Raw genomic sequence first — 16,312 nt, 5'->3', positions numbered from 1 at the left:
TCTGAAAATGGTGACTGACTTTGACGGCGCTGCCCTCTGAACCAGCCTGTCTTACAGATTCTAGTGGCATTAAGTGGATTCTTGAAAAAAACAGAGGAAAAAGTCAATTCATATTCCAGCAGAATGATTTAACAGAGAAGCTAATGGTGATATCCTGTCATAAGGGCTGATCCGATGGAAAACAGTGTGGGTTCACCAACTGATGGTGTGACAGACAGCACATTTTTCTATTTTCAGCAGAGCAATTGCAAAATTGCAAAAATAAATACAAGTGACTGGCGCCATGAAAAGTGGAGCTGCTACTTAATATATGCGTTTCAAATAGCTTTAGCACCTAATGTAGCCAGCACTGGCTGTTGCTGGACAAGGGGACAGAATGACGTCTGGTGATCGGTGCTGCTTTGTCACTGCCTTGCACGCTTTCTCCTGTTTACCTTCCTTATTGTGGAGACTGGGCAGGGGGGCAGCCTCTTGTCACTGGGGGATGTTGTGATGCAGAGCTAGTTCTCTAGTACTGGGACTAGGAGTCGGACATGGCACAGAGCAGCTGTCCCACCTGCCAGTCTGTCTGATCGCTTGAGTTGCCAGAGACAAATTCACTAAAGATCATCTTGGTCAAGTAAGTTACAAAGTACTCACCCCCACAAAAGTAGCTCTTTAATGAGGATGAGGTTCAGATACCCAAAGATTTTGAATATTGAGCAAGCATTGTTTTGAAAGAGTGCATTCAGACTTGTTCCCTCTTTGCAGTCTGTGACACAGGTATATAATGTCCATGCGAAGTGAGCACTTTTCCTTTTATTTCATTTTACAGATATCGGAATAGCTTTTTCATGGATAGTATTAAATAGTGTCAGAAAACCTGCCTTTAGAGATGCCAAGATGATACAAGATAGAGTAGGATAAGAGTACAGCATTCATAAGAGAGGAAAAAATAGTTGTCAGGAAGACAGCAAATGTTCTAGCATTCGGAGAAATAGAAGCAGTGTATGGAAGAGCTGAAAGTTTGGGAGTTGTTTTTCTTTGCATTAAAAAATAAATCTGACATGAATGATATTGAAAGAGGAGGATATGTTCATGTGATAGAAATGTGTTATTCAAGAAGAGGATGTGTGAAAAAGAACAGTGCAAAAAAACACTGGCTGGTGTGCTGTGCGTGGATATTCTAGGGGAGTAAAACAGCGTAAGCTGCAAACCTCTGAATGTTTTGGAGAGTGTTTGAAGCTCTCTCCCTCCCTTTTGGCTTTCATAACTCCGTGCTATCAAATTGCTGCTGCATGCCAAGGGACTGGTAGTGATCAGGATCAATTCTATGTAAATTGTTTGGGAATGAGGGGAGCCACATTTTACGGTTACACAGATATCCCATGAGATAACCTTGGAATCACTGTAAAATCCCTTCACTTAAAAATACCAGTGTTGCAGAGTCCAGAGTGTCTTTTCTGGTTTTATTCCCAAATTGAAACATTTTCGAGGAAAAGTTGGATGTCTCTTAGCAAAGATTTCACAGTAGCTTTTGGTTACAGTGGGTGGGGGAAATTGGTAGTGTGATTTGTCTGCCAACTCCTGTTTAGCTGTGTATGATGAAGATGATGACACAGCTTTGACTGCTTCATCTTCACTGAATACTGAAGGTTGTATAATTTTAATTGGGAGGAAAAAGCAAACGTGTTGACTGTTTAGAGCGGAATATTATACTTGTCTGGGTTTTGACAGTTCGGTCGAATTTCTCCGCTCTTGCAACTGTACCCATCTCATTCCCAGAGCTTTCCCTGCCTTTCACCATAACAAAGAGAAGTAAAACATTTTTTTTCTTTTTTTATTTTTCTTTTTAAAGTATAGTTCAAAAGTATGACTCTCAGATTTTATCCTTGAAATACGCTTTTTGTCATTTAAATTAATGCTTATTATTCGTGACATACATTTGGGCTAAGTACATTGCCCATGCAAATACATGGAGGAATTGCTCGTGGAAATGAGAAACACATGAGCCCAGCATGTTACAAAAATCTTGGACCTATGTGGAGAGACTGGCTTTTTTATTTTCACTGTGCTAAGGCAGTAACATCTCAGCCACTGGAATTTCATTTACATGGCTGGATACCTTTATTGTTTTTCCTGGCTCGCTCCTTCTTCAGAACTCTGCTATTTTTCTTGATGGGCAGAATATAGGTTCTCGGGTGTCATTTTCTCCAGCGGCTAATCTTGGTGCAATTTCTGATACAAGCTGCAGCTAATTGCCTATGTTTTGTCTTTACAGCAATTTCCGGTTCTTGATGATTGCTTTAGCCTATGCTATACCACTGGGTGTTTTCTCTGGCTGGTCTGGTGTTCTGGATTTGATATTAACGCCAGTTCACGTAAGCCAAGTAAGTATCTCCTGACTGATAATCAGCAGCAGTTTTGTAAGTGGTGTGTTTTTATTTTGCACTACCATACAATTTTATCAGGTTTTACATTTAAGCTGCTATTCATACACATGGACCACTTGGCTCCTAAAATTTTAAACAAAATAAACTGCAGCTTTGGCATCTTGAACTGTCACGATTCTCCCTGCTGACCCTGCCCCAGTGGTGAGAATTTTCAGAACCTTATGCACGTTTTAACAAGAAGGAAGGGGCGGGTAAACAAATAGAAGTATCATTGGCTGCTGCACTTTTAGTAAAAGAAAATAATATTTACCAGGTGGAAGAGATGAAGTGACTTGAAGTGGGCTTCTAAGCTTTTGGTAGAGGATTATAAAAATCCAGAGGATGTTACTGAGATTCTATAAACAGGGGTCACATTTAGGGCATAGGCTACTTAGTCATACTGTCTTCTAGTGAATTTATTTCCCTTTGAATATCCTAGAAGAAGTCTTGCTCTTCGCGTTGTTGTCATGGGCTGTTACTAGCAGTTTGCAGCTCCTGCACACCATTTGTTTTGAAAATAACATCTTATCATCTTATTTTCTCAGCTTTAACACATTCCCTTGGGTTTGTTTTTTTTTTTTATTTCTTGTCAGGTAGATGCAGGCTGGATTGGATTTTGGTCTATAGTTGGAGGTTGTGTTGTTGGCATAGCGATGGCAAGGTAGGAATAATTACATGTCCTCCATTTCTTCAACTGCGATTGTCATTTAGCTTATCCTCTTAATAACATAACTTGTTTTCTCTCAGCTTTAGCAACTTGAACTTAAAAATACTTTCTGGGGTTTTGGTGTACTTCTTGTAGAGCAATAATTTGTATATTCCACGTTAGTGGTTGCTGGGGATTGAGAACACCACATGTGTAGACCTCAGTTTGGGAAGTCACACGGTTCCTCCTGACAAGTGCTTCCTGTATGCTCCTTTTAAACACAATCGTGAATTCAGGTGCCTGGTATGAGGGCAAACCTGTTGTAGCACATTTGGAAAGCATTGAAGAAATTAGTGTCTGTCTCCTTCCATCAACACTTTTCCGCATATTGATTCCCAAAGGGGTATTGGGAGTGTAGTACAGGCAACCTACCCACAATAACATTACATTCCTCCACAAAGAAATCAGTCTGAGCCCATTTTGGCCGGGTTGCTGGATTCCTTTATGGCCTGAGTAGTTTGCTGTACTGCTATGGGCTACAGTACATCTGTACCTACACTTTTTCTGTATCCAAACATAGCTCTATCCAGCCATCGTGAGCGCTGATGACATGGGGAGCAGAAAAGCAAGAAATGGATTGTCCTTCCAAAAATCTGCTGCTTTTTCTTCATTGAGTTCCCCTTTAAGAAAAGGGACAGGGTGAGGCAGAAAAAGTCTTTCAGGAGTTACCAGAGCAGTGATTTTATAAAACTGACTAAAACCAGTCACATGTTCCTCTTGCACTGGGATACCTGAGCATTGTCCTGGCTTCTCTATATCCTTTCCTTAGACTCTGGTTCCGAGTTTAGAGTTTAGCACAAGTGCAGGGGTTTTTCATCATTGCAGTCATTGTGGCATTGTGGACCCAGAGAGGCATCTTTCTAGGACAGAAATTGAAGCTCTCTTTCTTTCACTTGCTATGCATCATCAGAGTACACAATGCATGAAGAAATGTGAGGTTTCTCATCCTGACATTTTGCAGGCTGCCTAGCAACTGCAACAGGAGGAGAGGAAAAAACTCCTGACCTAGAGAAGAGAAACAAGCGCTTCCCTCCTCTCCACTCCAGATGCCGACCAAAGGACTTAATCTGTTGAAACAAAAATTCACACCCTGTTTTCGTCTAAAAAAGTTGCTTTTGATCAGCTAAGCTCAGATAGGAGGTTTTCTCTGTGAGAAGCAGATGTTTAAAACCAACTGCAATAAATGACAGATGCCTTAGCAGGTTACATGCTGAAGCAGGTAGCATGCCAGTTTAATCTTTTCCATTGTGAGTTAATCTCTGGTATATTTGCAACATTTGATAGTAGAGAGGCACCCTTAGCAGCTGACTTAACTTTCTTAGGAAAGAATCTGCTGACTCAATGCCAACATGCAAATCTCAACCTTTATGGTAGATTAATTTATTTAATATATTGCTTGGGTTAAGTTTCAGGAAACGCTGACAGTCTCTTTAACTGCTTCAAAATTGATTTCAAATCTTCTTGAATACCAGCATTTTGTAGCATTTGGAGGTTTGCTTTTGAGTAAATTAAAAAAATACCAACAGTCTGTCTCCAAATATGTCTCTCTAACTTGGAAGATACACAGTTCAAATGGGAGGGTTTGCATACAGGAAGAGAGGGAGGAGGTGATTTGTCACTCCTGATGGATGACTCTTCCCTCCTCGGCCTATTCAGCATTTATCTGTGTAGGGTTGAATCAATGACGAGTGTGACTGTAATCTGCTGAAAGTTGTAATTAGGAAAATTAAGTAATGATTCTTGTCAAGGCTGACAAGTTGATGTATTTCAGTGTCAGAAGTGTGATTTGCCAAGCAAGCAGCTCTCTCCTTTAACCCCCTCTCAAGACGCTGTTGCGTTTTAGGGTGGAGGGGCAGAGGGTGTTCTAATATTTATTTTTCCATGCTAATTTATCAAAGTGAAATTGGTGCAGTCTAGGAATTTGGTCCTTCCATTTTTGTCAATGCAGATTCTACCATTTAGAACTGTAACAACCTGAGCCTTGCCCTGGAGTTTTTGGTCCTGCACATCACAGTAGGTGTTAAATCATCTATATTTAAAGTAATGCCCAGTTTTGAAATTTGTTCATCTATCTCATTTTCAAAATGGTGTGAGTTTTCCTCAGCACGATACATAAATTCTCTGACTCTCCACCCACTGCTGTCCCGACAGCCATGAACTTAGGTATGTTTAGCTAATTTTTGTGATGCATTTTTATAATTGAAAAGCCTGGGCTATTTTGGGCAGCTGGCAGGTGCCCTTTGCTGGCAGCTTTCAAATGATACTGATACTGCAGTGTCAAAGAGCAACATTCATATCATTGAATGGGAATATAAATCTGTTCCCTTTTCTCAGATTTTTTTTCTCCACATTTGCTAATGATCATAGATATTTCTGAGGTTTTATCCTCCACAGCTCAGTTTTATTCCTGTTTTTAACGTACAATATAGTCAAAATGTGGAAACTTTATGACATGGTGGTGATTTCCTTAGCAACAGACAGTGTTGTCAGCAATGCAGGTTTGTGATTTTAACTGAAGGATCCCGCTTAGGGCTGGATTTGCTGGGTTGCAGGAGACTGTTACCAGCAGTAGGCTCAGAGTTCTGTGTCTGGGTAAGCACCTTCTCTGCTGGTGTGCCTACTTTTTTTCGCAGCTGCAGATATCCCCTTACATTCTAGATGATGAAAAAAAGATTTAAACAGAACAGAGGGGTTTGAAAGCAGATGCTGGAGTCAGAGGATAAAAATAATTCCTCCCTTTTTTTATTGAAACAAGTATTCTGAAGAGTTGACTAGGTTTACAGTCATCTTTATTCTCCTGTAACCAGAGAAGAAGCAGAAGTCCCTCGGTTACCGAGTTCTGGCAAGTTTGCTATGGCATTGTTCCCTATTATGTATGATGCTGGCTGAATTCAGTAGCTGCATAAACCTTTAAGTTTGTATTTGACCCTTCTGGAGTACTGTGACATCTGGGAGCTCCTTGGAGCACACTACTACCACTGATACCCAAATCACGATTTTTGTGTCAAAAAGCATTGCCAGCTGCTCGGTAAAAGTAGATACTCACTCCACTTAACTATCCTCAAGAGTTTAGTTGTACATCATGCTCCCATCCACACATATCCTTGGTGATAGTATAGAGATGGAGAACTCCCTAGAGATCCCTTCCAGATCTGTTGTTTGTGAATGTCCCTCCCAGTAGGCTGCTATTTCTCACACTGTTTGATTACACAAAATACAGGCACCTGCTCTGGCCTGTAAGGAGAGGAAGTAGTGATGTTCGCTAGCAGGCAAAGCAGGGAGTCTCTGTGGAAGAAGCAAAAAGTTTGCACTTTGAAATGCTTCTAAGAAGCTTTAAAATTTGCTGATTTTGACCCCAGTGATCCCAAATAATAAAGAAAATGGCAAACCACTGAGAAGAAGTGATTCTGATTGCTGGATTTAGATTGTCAGAAAAAAACAACAGTAGCGGCTAACCTCTGACTATTAGAGACTGATGTGTAAGCCACTTGAACACTGCAGTCATAAACTTTTAACATTATATGCAGCATTGATCTTGCTCTACTGCTTATTGAATTACTCGCTGCTAAATTCAATGTGGGATTAAAGCACAGGGAGAATCAAAATAAGAGCAAAGAAATGGGGTTATATGTATGTTTTCTTTTATTGCATTACATCTTTGTTGTATGTAGAGCTAGGCTTCCTAGTTCTCAAACTGTTGGTAGCATTATCTGTTTAATCAAGTAAGCTGTTTGGTATCTGCCTGTAAAGTGATCTTTGAAAGAGGAGAGAAAGCAGTTAGCTGACAGATTTTGTCATGTACCAACCTAGGTGGATTGTGCTGCCGTCAGCCTAATCAGGATTGGAGGCCATGAGGGCAGAAGACATTCTTTAGACTTACCTACCTAACCCATCCAGCCCAAAATCCTATCTCCTAAGCAGGAGATTATAGGAAATTACCAGTGGCTAAATGACATTGCCTTTTCTAATACATCTTTTTCAGTAGCTGTGTTGAAATCCCTTTTGAAAAGAGCAGTTGCACAGATAATTTTGCAATGTGAGCACTGCTGAAAAGCATTATGTCTCCTCAAAAGAAAAAGAAAAAAAAAAGATGGAAAAAGCAATTGTACCATCAGGTAGTATAAAGATCATATTTCCATCTGTGCAACAGCCAGACTGCCCAAGGACTTGTAGGGCTGTCCTCCCCTCGACTGTCAGTGGGGCTTGTGCAGGAGAGGATTGCCACCTCTTGGTTTCTGCAACGTTTCAACTCAAAATAGCCACTGACAGTGACCACCTGTGTAAAGATTTCCTCTTTTGCCTAAGCCACTGAAAGCTTCATCGCTAATGCATCTGAGGGTTCAGAAGCTGTTTCTTGTCATCTTTGATCTAGGGATTCTGGTATTTGGAGTTTTGTCATTTCCCACAGGAATGAATCTTGACACTTAACTATGTCTTGAATGAAATGCAGCAGCCTCTTCCTATGCTAATTGAGCGGTGTGTCTGCCAAGGGAGACTGGCAAACGCTGACAAAACAGAGATGTAAGTAGTGGTGTGATGTTGTGTCCAACAAATGCAGAAGGAGAAAAACCCATTCCTGTATGCTGAGTGTTTTCAGTTGATGCCTTGAGAATTGCTCTGGTTTGGTTGTTACTTTGTGACAGCTAAAAAATCTATGGCTCTTCAGCTTGACAGCTAGAAATATCACTATTCTATGAAAATGCCTCTTTTTCTATTTCTGAAAATGAGAAATGATTTTTAAATTGTTTTTATAGACTCCAAAATGTTAAATGAGAATATACGGAATTAATTGTCAAATATCACATTTAAATAATATGAAAATCAGCATTTGTACTGCTCTGATTGGTGCTTTTGTTTTAGATTTGCAGATTTTATCAGGGGCATGCTGAAGTTTATACTGCTGCTGCTTTTATCAGGAGCAACGTTAGCATCAACCTGGTTCACTCTCACCTGTCTAACTAGTGTCACTCATCTGCCTTTAACCACAGGTATTGACAAAGATTTTAATTCCTATAATTTATACTTGATATTGCAGACAAATATTTGCAGTCTTAAGTCAACTGCTTTATAACCTGGTTTCGTGCCTTTGGTAATGCAGTAGTTTCACCAAGACAGACGCCCGTGTGTGTAGAAAACCTCCTGAATATGAAATATCTTTACCAGCATTGAATAACTTAATAAAAAGATTAAAAACTAACAAAACCCAGTAATAAGAAGGCAGAAAATGTGTGTAGAATTGATTTTAGGCCTGAGTGGTTTTCCGGTTTAAGTGTTTTGGAATAACTAAAGTAAGAAAGAATCCAAGAAAAAACAGATGAATAGGAATAGTGTTGCATTTAAGAAACAATGTGTCTGGGAACTTAGAGTTTCCAAACTTAACGTTAATTATTGGAAGCATGTGGTGCAGTTCAAACCAAGGTGACCCATCATCTTTTCAGCCATCTAAATCTGTCCCTGCACTGTGCTGTCCTCTTTTTTTGCACCTGCATGCAGGTTCAGGGAACACTTCCAAGCCCAAAATAAACTCAGTTTTTGCCTGAAAAAGATAGGGAAAAGCTGTTGGCAGGAGTAGGGAAGAGCTCAGAGGTCTACTCGTGCTGCCAGCAAGCTGTACCCTTAGTTAAAAATTAACAATTTAGTTCTTAAAAATCTGTCCTTCACCTTACTATCTGCACCAAAGGATTGATCCACCTATGATTCCAAGATCTTCAACAGGGCAGTGAGTTACAGTAAAACTAAACCATTGAGATTTTTAAAAATACGTACTCATCAAAGAATTCTGCAAATCCATTTTAAATACAGTGCTATCTTTGTTATAAGCAAGTTTATGCATTATAAGACAAATGAAAATTGTTTTTTCCCCATTTTTAATAAATATCTTGGTGTGAAAAGTACTGTATAAAACACTGTTTTACTGAAATTAACTTTGATTTTCAGTAAGGGTCCTTGGTACATTGCATATGTCACAACTATAAACTAAAGTGGGTACAGCAAATTGAAATAAATGATCAATTCAGGGGAAACACCATCTGAATGGATAGGTCAAATTTGTGATTTATCTTGGAATTTCAACTTTTTCAAACAAATTTCTGCTTAAATAAAACTTAATTTAATCAGTAAATCAAATTTCATAGTGCCTGTTGTCATACCAAACGACCATACTTTTCTTTTCCATCAAATCTGAAATAAATGCAATAAAAGCTTATTTCTTGTGCTTGCCTGCTTCATCTCTACAAGCCTGCAGTAATGTAAATTTTTACAGTAACTCTATCTTCTGAATTGATGCAACAAGCCAAACGCATAAATGTCCCTTCAAGTCTATGCATAAGAATGAAGCAGAGAGGTTTCAAGAGGTGAAAGTCATTATGTAGTTACTTGCCAATGATCCAAAACAAAACTGATGGAGCTCTGTCTTTGATTTTATTTTTTTCCAAGAAACTTGGCATGGAACATATGTTCTAGAAGAATTCTTACTTGTTTATAGCATTTAGGTGCATTGGTGGGGATTTTTTGGAAAGTTGATCCACTGTCAGGACATAAAAGTACTTAAGGTATTTGGAGTTTGATATGAAGAATTCTAAACTAACTTCCTTTGATAAAAATCTAGGGATCAGGTTGTTCTTCTCATGCAGATATTGTTCCTTTTAAAGTAAATTATTCCTTAGATTGAGTTGTAAATTATATTTTAGAATTTTCTGTCTGTGCTTTCCCTGTAAATGTTGAGCCCTTTTCTGTAAAACACAAATTTGTTTTGAATAGAAATGCCAGCAATATGGTGCATTCCTCAAAAAAGGCAATCTAAAGCATCAGGGCCTAATGTGCAGCCACCAAATAAGATCTCTTTTTCTTCTGGCATAATGTCTAAACTTCATAGATGGGGTTCGTATCAGCCTTTTCTCATTTACGTTCATATAAAATAGATGTAATGCTCCTGTTCAATTTAGATCCTTGTACACAGACAAGCAGTGGTATATCTTTATGAAATATGCTGTTATGGATGAAAACACACAAGCTATTTCAGCTAATTTATAGGACCTCGTGCTAGATTATTCCTCAATGTAATGATGCAATATGATGACGACCTCTGCATTCCACAGTAATTGGGAGAAATGGTACATTTGAATTTATTCGGATGAACTTTTTTTATTTTCTTCTTTTAATTAAAAGTTTGATACATAGAGTGTACCAGAGTATAAATGTAGGAGGTCAAATGCAGGCCGTTGGCGCTTGGGGAAGTGGTTTGAGGTAGCTGGTTAGTGTAGAAGTTGCTCTGCATACTCAGTGGAACAGTACTAACAGTGGACTTCCAGGTAGTTACCCTCTGTGTGTTTTTGTAGAGCTGGAAGATGAGCAAAACAAAAGCAGCCATCATTGTGGTTTTCTGTTGTTGGTAGTTTTGAGGGGTTGTGGAGGTTGCTTTTGAGGTCCATGTTAATGCTTTGTATCGCAGAGCCACTTTGCAGGCACTGAACTGTTGCAGTGTTATCACCTGGTGCAAAGCAGGGATTGACATGTTATTAAGTGCAGCAGGGTTTAATGTTGCCAGAAGGTTAATAAGCTACTCAACCTCTCCCTATCCTGTGGCAAAGAGCACAAACGTTAGGCTTGGTGGTGCTGCAGAGCCAGTGATGAGTCTCGGTCCACATCATCCACATCTCGGGTCTTGGTCGACATCTCGTCTTATTCAAATGTTGAGACAGAACAAGCAAGATTCAAAACTGACTGTTCCAGAGGGGTTTGCGTTTGATCTTCCAAGGAGCCTTTCCTTTCCAACTATCTAGCTCCCATTCTGTGAGGAGCTTCCCACTCCTCCCTTGCCTTGCCTCTAATGTTTTCTTGAGCAAGTTGGACTTTTCCCTAAATTTTCCTAAACTGTAAAGGTACTAAATCATCCACATGACTTAATGCACTGCTGGCTCAGTTAAAAGGGAGCTCTTCCACGGGACAGGACGGTCCTTTTGATGAGGAAGCAAGACACCTCGTGGGAAATGTTGTACTGACCCAGGCATTAAGGCAGGCTTCACCCTAGAGACAAAGGTTGGTTAGAGAACATCATAGAATCATAGAATAGTTCAGGTTGGAAGGGACCTTAAAGATCATCTAGTTCCAACCCTCCTGCCACGGGCAGGGACATCCCATTGGATCAGGCTGCCCAGGGCCCCATCCAACCTGGCCTTAAACACATCCAGGGATTGGACATCTACAGCCTCCCTTGGCAACCTATTCCAGTGCCTCACCACTCTCATGGTGAAGAAATTCTTCCTAATGTCCAGTCTAAATCTGCCCTCTGCAGTTTGTACCCATCCCCCCTCACCCTGTCCCCACAAGCCTTTATGAATAGCCCCTCTCGAGCTTTCCTGTAGCCCCCTTTCAGGTACTGGAAGGTCGCTATAAGATCTTCTCGGAGCCTTCTCTTCTCCAGGCTGAACAAGCCCAAGTCTCTCAGCCTGTCGTCATAGAGAAGGTGCTCCAGCTCTCTGATCATCATCCACTTCATCTCACCTGACAGCTGCTTGATCTATGAATGTTTGCATCCATAGGTAGACCTTGTGGTTTCTCCAGGTCCACAAACAGTCTTTTCTTTAGCGTGTGCATATTGTATGGTATACATTCTCATTCTCCTCTTCTAAAACCCTCTGCGTGTATCTCAGCTGATCTCCAGAGTAAGCGCTCAGGTGGGTGCATTTGCATGGAAGCAGGCTTTTGAATTGCAAAAAAGATGAGAGTGTATGGCCAATTATTCACCCTAAAGGGAAAGGAAAGAAGTCTCTGAAGATTTGTTTTTAAAATACAAGCAAACCAACCCCCTTCTTTTAATCAGTGTTCTTTGTAGCAGTTATACCAATGTCTGGTTTAAATACTGGGGGAGAAATTGTATTTGAAAAAAATGGTCACGGCAAAATGTTTTTTCCTGCGCTTGCTTGTATAGTATTCTCTTAATTCCTTGTAAATAAGCACATCATCATTTAAAGGTATTTGCTACAAAATGTAATTACTTAGAATGGAGACCTTTAATGCAGGTATTAAAAATCAATGACTGCTTTGTGTTTTCTTTAAATGATTCTGTTCAGCATTGTTTGTATTGTGCGATGCCTGCATTGCTCTGCATTATCATAATATGCTCTGGTTTTCCTCCTGCCACAGAGCAAGACAGGTTTTTTCATTTGCTGACTTCTTAATGTATCTCCAAAAGATTTTATAGAAAGGATATTTGGAGTCATGTTTATAAACTATAACTGCATTGTGGAAAAAAAAAGAAAGCCAGGCAATAATGATACAGTTCCATCATAGCTACTATATCATCTGTCTAAAACACCTCTCTTGAGCTAATCACAGCTTTTAAAAACTCTTGATTTCGGAATCAGCTTATATTTCAAGCAAGCTTGAATTTTCTTCTAAGACATTTTAATTTTAATGTATATTATTTGCATTTTCCAGCAAGTTGCAAAGACCATTTTATGTACACATTGAGCATTAGAATGGTTTTCTCCATTGAATTCCCAAAGCAGCTGCTGATCTGTTTCTCTATGCCAAGTCCATTGTTAGTTTGCTTTGTACTAAACTTTATTATGTGAATTTATGTACAATGGGATACTTTGACCCAAAATAATTGTGTAAGGCATTGTAATGCCAATTTCAGTATCTTGCCACTTTATATTGCTGGTAGTATCTCTGGATACTAGCATTTTCCAAAAATTGATATGCAGCTCTAGTTGCTCACAGCTCAGATTGAATGTTTTCAGCATAGCACATCAAGAATATTCTAATATTTATGAGCACATTCAGCAGAATTTTGCTTTACAAAATCTTTTCTCGTGCTGCGTGGCAGATACTCTGAATACGGTGGCAAATTCATGCTTTGATGTCTATATTAAGGTTAAGCAGTCTACACTTTATTTTCAGGTTCAACAGATTGAACGTTATAAACACATCTGCCTCTCTGTCCTCATCTACAAAGCACAGAGTTGCAGAAGAGTGATGTTAATTATTTAATACTGATTCTTTTATTCTTTGAGTTTAATTTCTTTACCGTAAACAGCCTGTGCTTGATAAATATAAGACAGAAGGGGGGCCCAGATAAAACAGTGGCCTTGAAAACATTTCTAACTTCAGCATTAACTGGCTTATGGCTGTGGGCGAATGATTGCCACCACTCCTGTTGTGCTTTTCCTACCTTTAAGATGACAATAATGGTCATTGTCTTCCTGAAGGCTTCTGTAAATCCACAGATAGAAGAATGCTTAAAGAAGAACTAATTTAAGAGTTTTATTTAAAACCATTTTTAAACTGCACTGTTAAATACAGCACAGTGCTTGGAATTTGAAAGGAGCGTTTCAGGGATGGATATCTATAAATCTGGACACTTTAAATATCCATTGGTAGCAAACCTCAAATATTGTATGATTTCCAGACCCAACCCAGCTCTTTTTTTGAGGCTCACTCAGTCGTTTCTACGTCTCTTTAGTTCTCCAAAGTGAATGCTCTGCTTTCAAAGAGAGTTCTACTTGCTTTTCTCTTGGGAAGTATATAGAACAAATCCAATTTGATCAGATTTTTGGTTACTTTCATAACTATATAGTGAGATAAGAATTTGATCAGTGCATGCTGGAATGGAAATCCATGCAATGAAACATATTGATGTTATAAAGGCACACTACAGGGACGTCCTTCTCCTATTGCGTTTTTCATTCCTGTAAGTGAATTACAGTAAAAATCACTGTCTTACCTTGAGGGAGTCACATTTCTCACAGAAAAATTAAGGGAGACTTCTTCCGTGACTATTCTTACCATGGCCAGTAGCAAGAATTGAATTATAGAGAAGTTTCATTCCACTTTAACAGACTTCAGAGAATTTGATGGGTACTAAGTTTGAATTGTTCAAATCATTGGTGGGGATACTAAAGTGAGGTCAATGAAGCACAGCTCCACGTGAAGCATTATCCTTTCATTTTGCCATTTGGCATACTGTTATAATGGGCAATAGCAAAGTGCTCTAGATCTCTGTAGATTTTGCTTTAAATTGTATGGTGCACCCAAGAGAATATACTCAGTCATATTTACTTTCCTGTTTATCTGTATGAGATTTGTGTGAGGCTTGGCTTAGTTTGTTTAAGAAGAAAACAGTTACAAATTGTACAGAGTTCCAGAGTTCCTAGGAGGGGACTTTGGAAGGAGACACTCTAGCACCTGCTTGGGCTTGATAGTGCTCTAGAGTATCTGCATGTCTTTTGTAAATTTATCTACAAAGTACTTATTTTTTCCTAAAAAAAGGTAATATTTAATATTCTTTGTTGAAAATCAGCCAAGCTGTACATACCAGTGGGTTGATAGGAGCCATTTACATCAGTGGAGGTCCTTGCCTTAACTTCATTTGAGTTTGGATCGAGGGCTGTAGTTATACATTTGGTGATCATACGATTGAAAAGTAAATTGCTAAACACATTGCAGAACACCCTGGGAAGTTCTAGGAACTTGTTTGGATGATACTTTAGACTCTTTCTGCTGTGTTGCAAGCACATCTAGGGACACCAAGTGTACACCGTCACTTAAATCACATCCCTGTTTGTATTCCTAATACCTATTTTACTAATTCTTTTTTTAATTGATGTAGAGCTTTTGCCACTGCTTGTGGCTGAGAGAAAAGGAAGTACGTTTCTGGGATATGGGCATGTATTTGCTTTTTGGTAACTGAAGATCTGCAGGGGATAAGAAGCTGGGAAAGAATCTTCTTCCTCCTTGCCACTTTTTCTCCATTTTGTGCTAAACCACTCTGTCACTGTCAGTGCCCAGTTGGTATCTTGCTTCCTCTGACTGGTAACATCCCTAGTGCTATTATCAAGGCCAGTTTCATTCCTTGCTTCCTTCCTGGCCAGGAGGAGTATGAGTGCTGAGGGAATAGTATGGGTTGCTTCACACCTCAAGCATGAACATGACATGGTGAAGCCTAGCCCGAGCCTCCTGCTGCAACAGCTCCAGGACAGGTCTCCAAAACAGCTGTGCTTCGGATGGGTGTTTTGCCTTTTCTGCTCTTTTTGCAGTAGCCAACCTGTGAAATAGCTGGTTAATTCACACAAATATCTTTAAAACATGGCAAGAATCAGAGTTGTTTTAAGAAACTCAGCACAGTTCCATTGTTTATTGATGCCCACAGCTGCCACTGTCTCTGGTACATAACTTTGTGCGTAGCTTCATTGGCAGTTAATTCCTTTTCCTAAGAAAATATGATTTTATTTATGCTAATAGCATGACACACTTCCCCAGGATATGCCTAGCCAAGCTAGTTGTTTGTCCTTGTTAGGCTTTAGGACATAATGTTAGCTTCTTGGTAAATCATCCTTTGATTTTTTTTTTTTTGTCAGCGCTTTCATATCCTTATATTCATTTCCAATGACTGTCATCAAGATTGTCTTAATTGAAAAAACATTTGCTGTAACTCTAGCAGCTGTTCTTCTACCATATAAAATCATTTGTTTGTTCAATGCAAGGTCGCTGTAATGGAAAGTAAATGGTTTCTACTAATAGGTGATATTCTTCTGCTACAGTATCTTGTTGCCCGTGAACTGGAATACGAGCTGTGCACTACTTAGTACATGAAACAAAAGGCAAAAAACACTTTTGTAGTCTTATTTGACTTCTTCCTATAATTTATTTTTCTGAAATTCCATATCTTATCTTTGACTTTCCGTGTAGTTGACCAGTTACATTTGTGACTTGATTACCAAGTCAATGGAATCAGCTTATTTGTATAGCGCTCAGGAAGACCCTGGGTAATTCACAGAAACATGAAATATTTCTCAGTCACTACAGTGTGTACCTATTCAGGGAGAATCCTGTAGGCTTTCAGATGTGTACGTCTCCTTCACTTTCAGAGCCATGTTTTGAGCCAGCTAAAGCTGTCATTTCCATTGGATCTTAGAATTTAAATTGGTGTCTGTCTGTCCTTTTGCCTTGAATTTCCTCTTATTAGTTTCCATATATGTGTGTACATATATATGCACCTTGTTTTATAAGTATTTTATTTTATAAGTGTCAAAGTCCGGATGGAGATCTGTGATGAGTGGTGTCCCTCAGGGGTCCATACTGGGACCGGTGCTGTTCGATATCTTTATCAATGATATTGATAGTGAGATTGAGTCCACCCTCAGCAAGTTTGCGGGTAACACCAAGCTAAGTGGTGTAGTTGCCACACCAGAAA

The 16,312-nt window shown here is 39.3% G+C and overlaps 1 protein-coding gene across 1 annotated transcript in view; it reads left to right on the top strand.

The window, feature by feature from the left end:
* The window catches only part of SLC49A4 (solute carrier family 49 member 4), a 71,837-nt gene that overhangs the window by 42,506 nt on the left and 13,019 nt on the right, over positions 1-16,312 (top strand). Inside the window, exons 5-7 of the mRNA XM_054069961.1 lie at positions 2,261-2,369; positions 3,005-3,072; positions 7,978-8,105. Of these exons, the coding sequence (XP_053925936.1) occupies positions 2,261-2,369; positions 3,005-3,072; positions 7,978-8,105 (305 nt within the window). The remainder of the gene's footprint in view (positions 1-2,260; positions 2,370-3,004; positions 3,073-7,977; positions 8,106-16,312) is intronic.

The sequence above is a fragment of the Cuculus canorus genome, chromosome 6, assembly GCF_017976375.1.
Source record: "Cuculus canorus isolate bCucCan1 chromosome 6, bCucCan1.pri, whole genome shotgun sequence".
Classification (NCBI taxonomy): Eukaryota; Metazoa; Chordata; class Aves; order Cuculiformes; family Cuculidae; genus Cuculus; species Cuculus canorus.
This window is presented reverse-complemented; position numbering and strand designations above follow the sequence as displayed.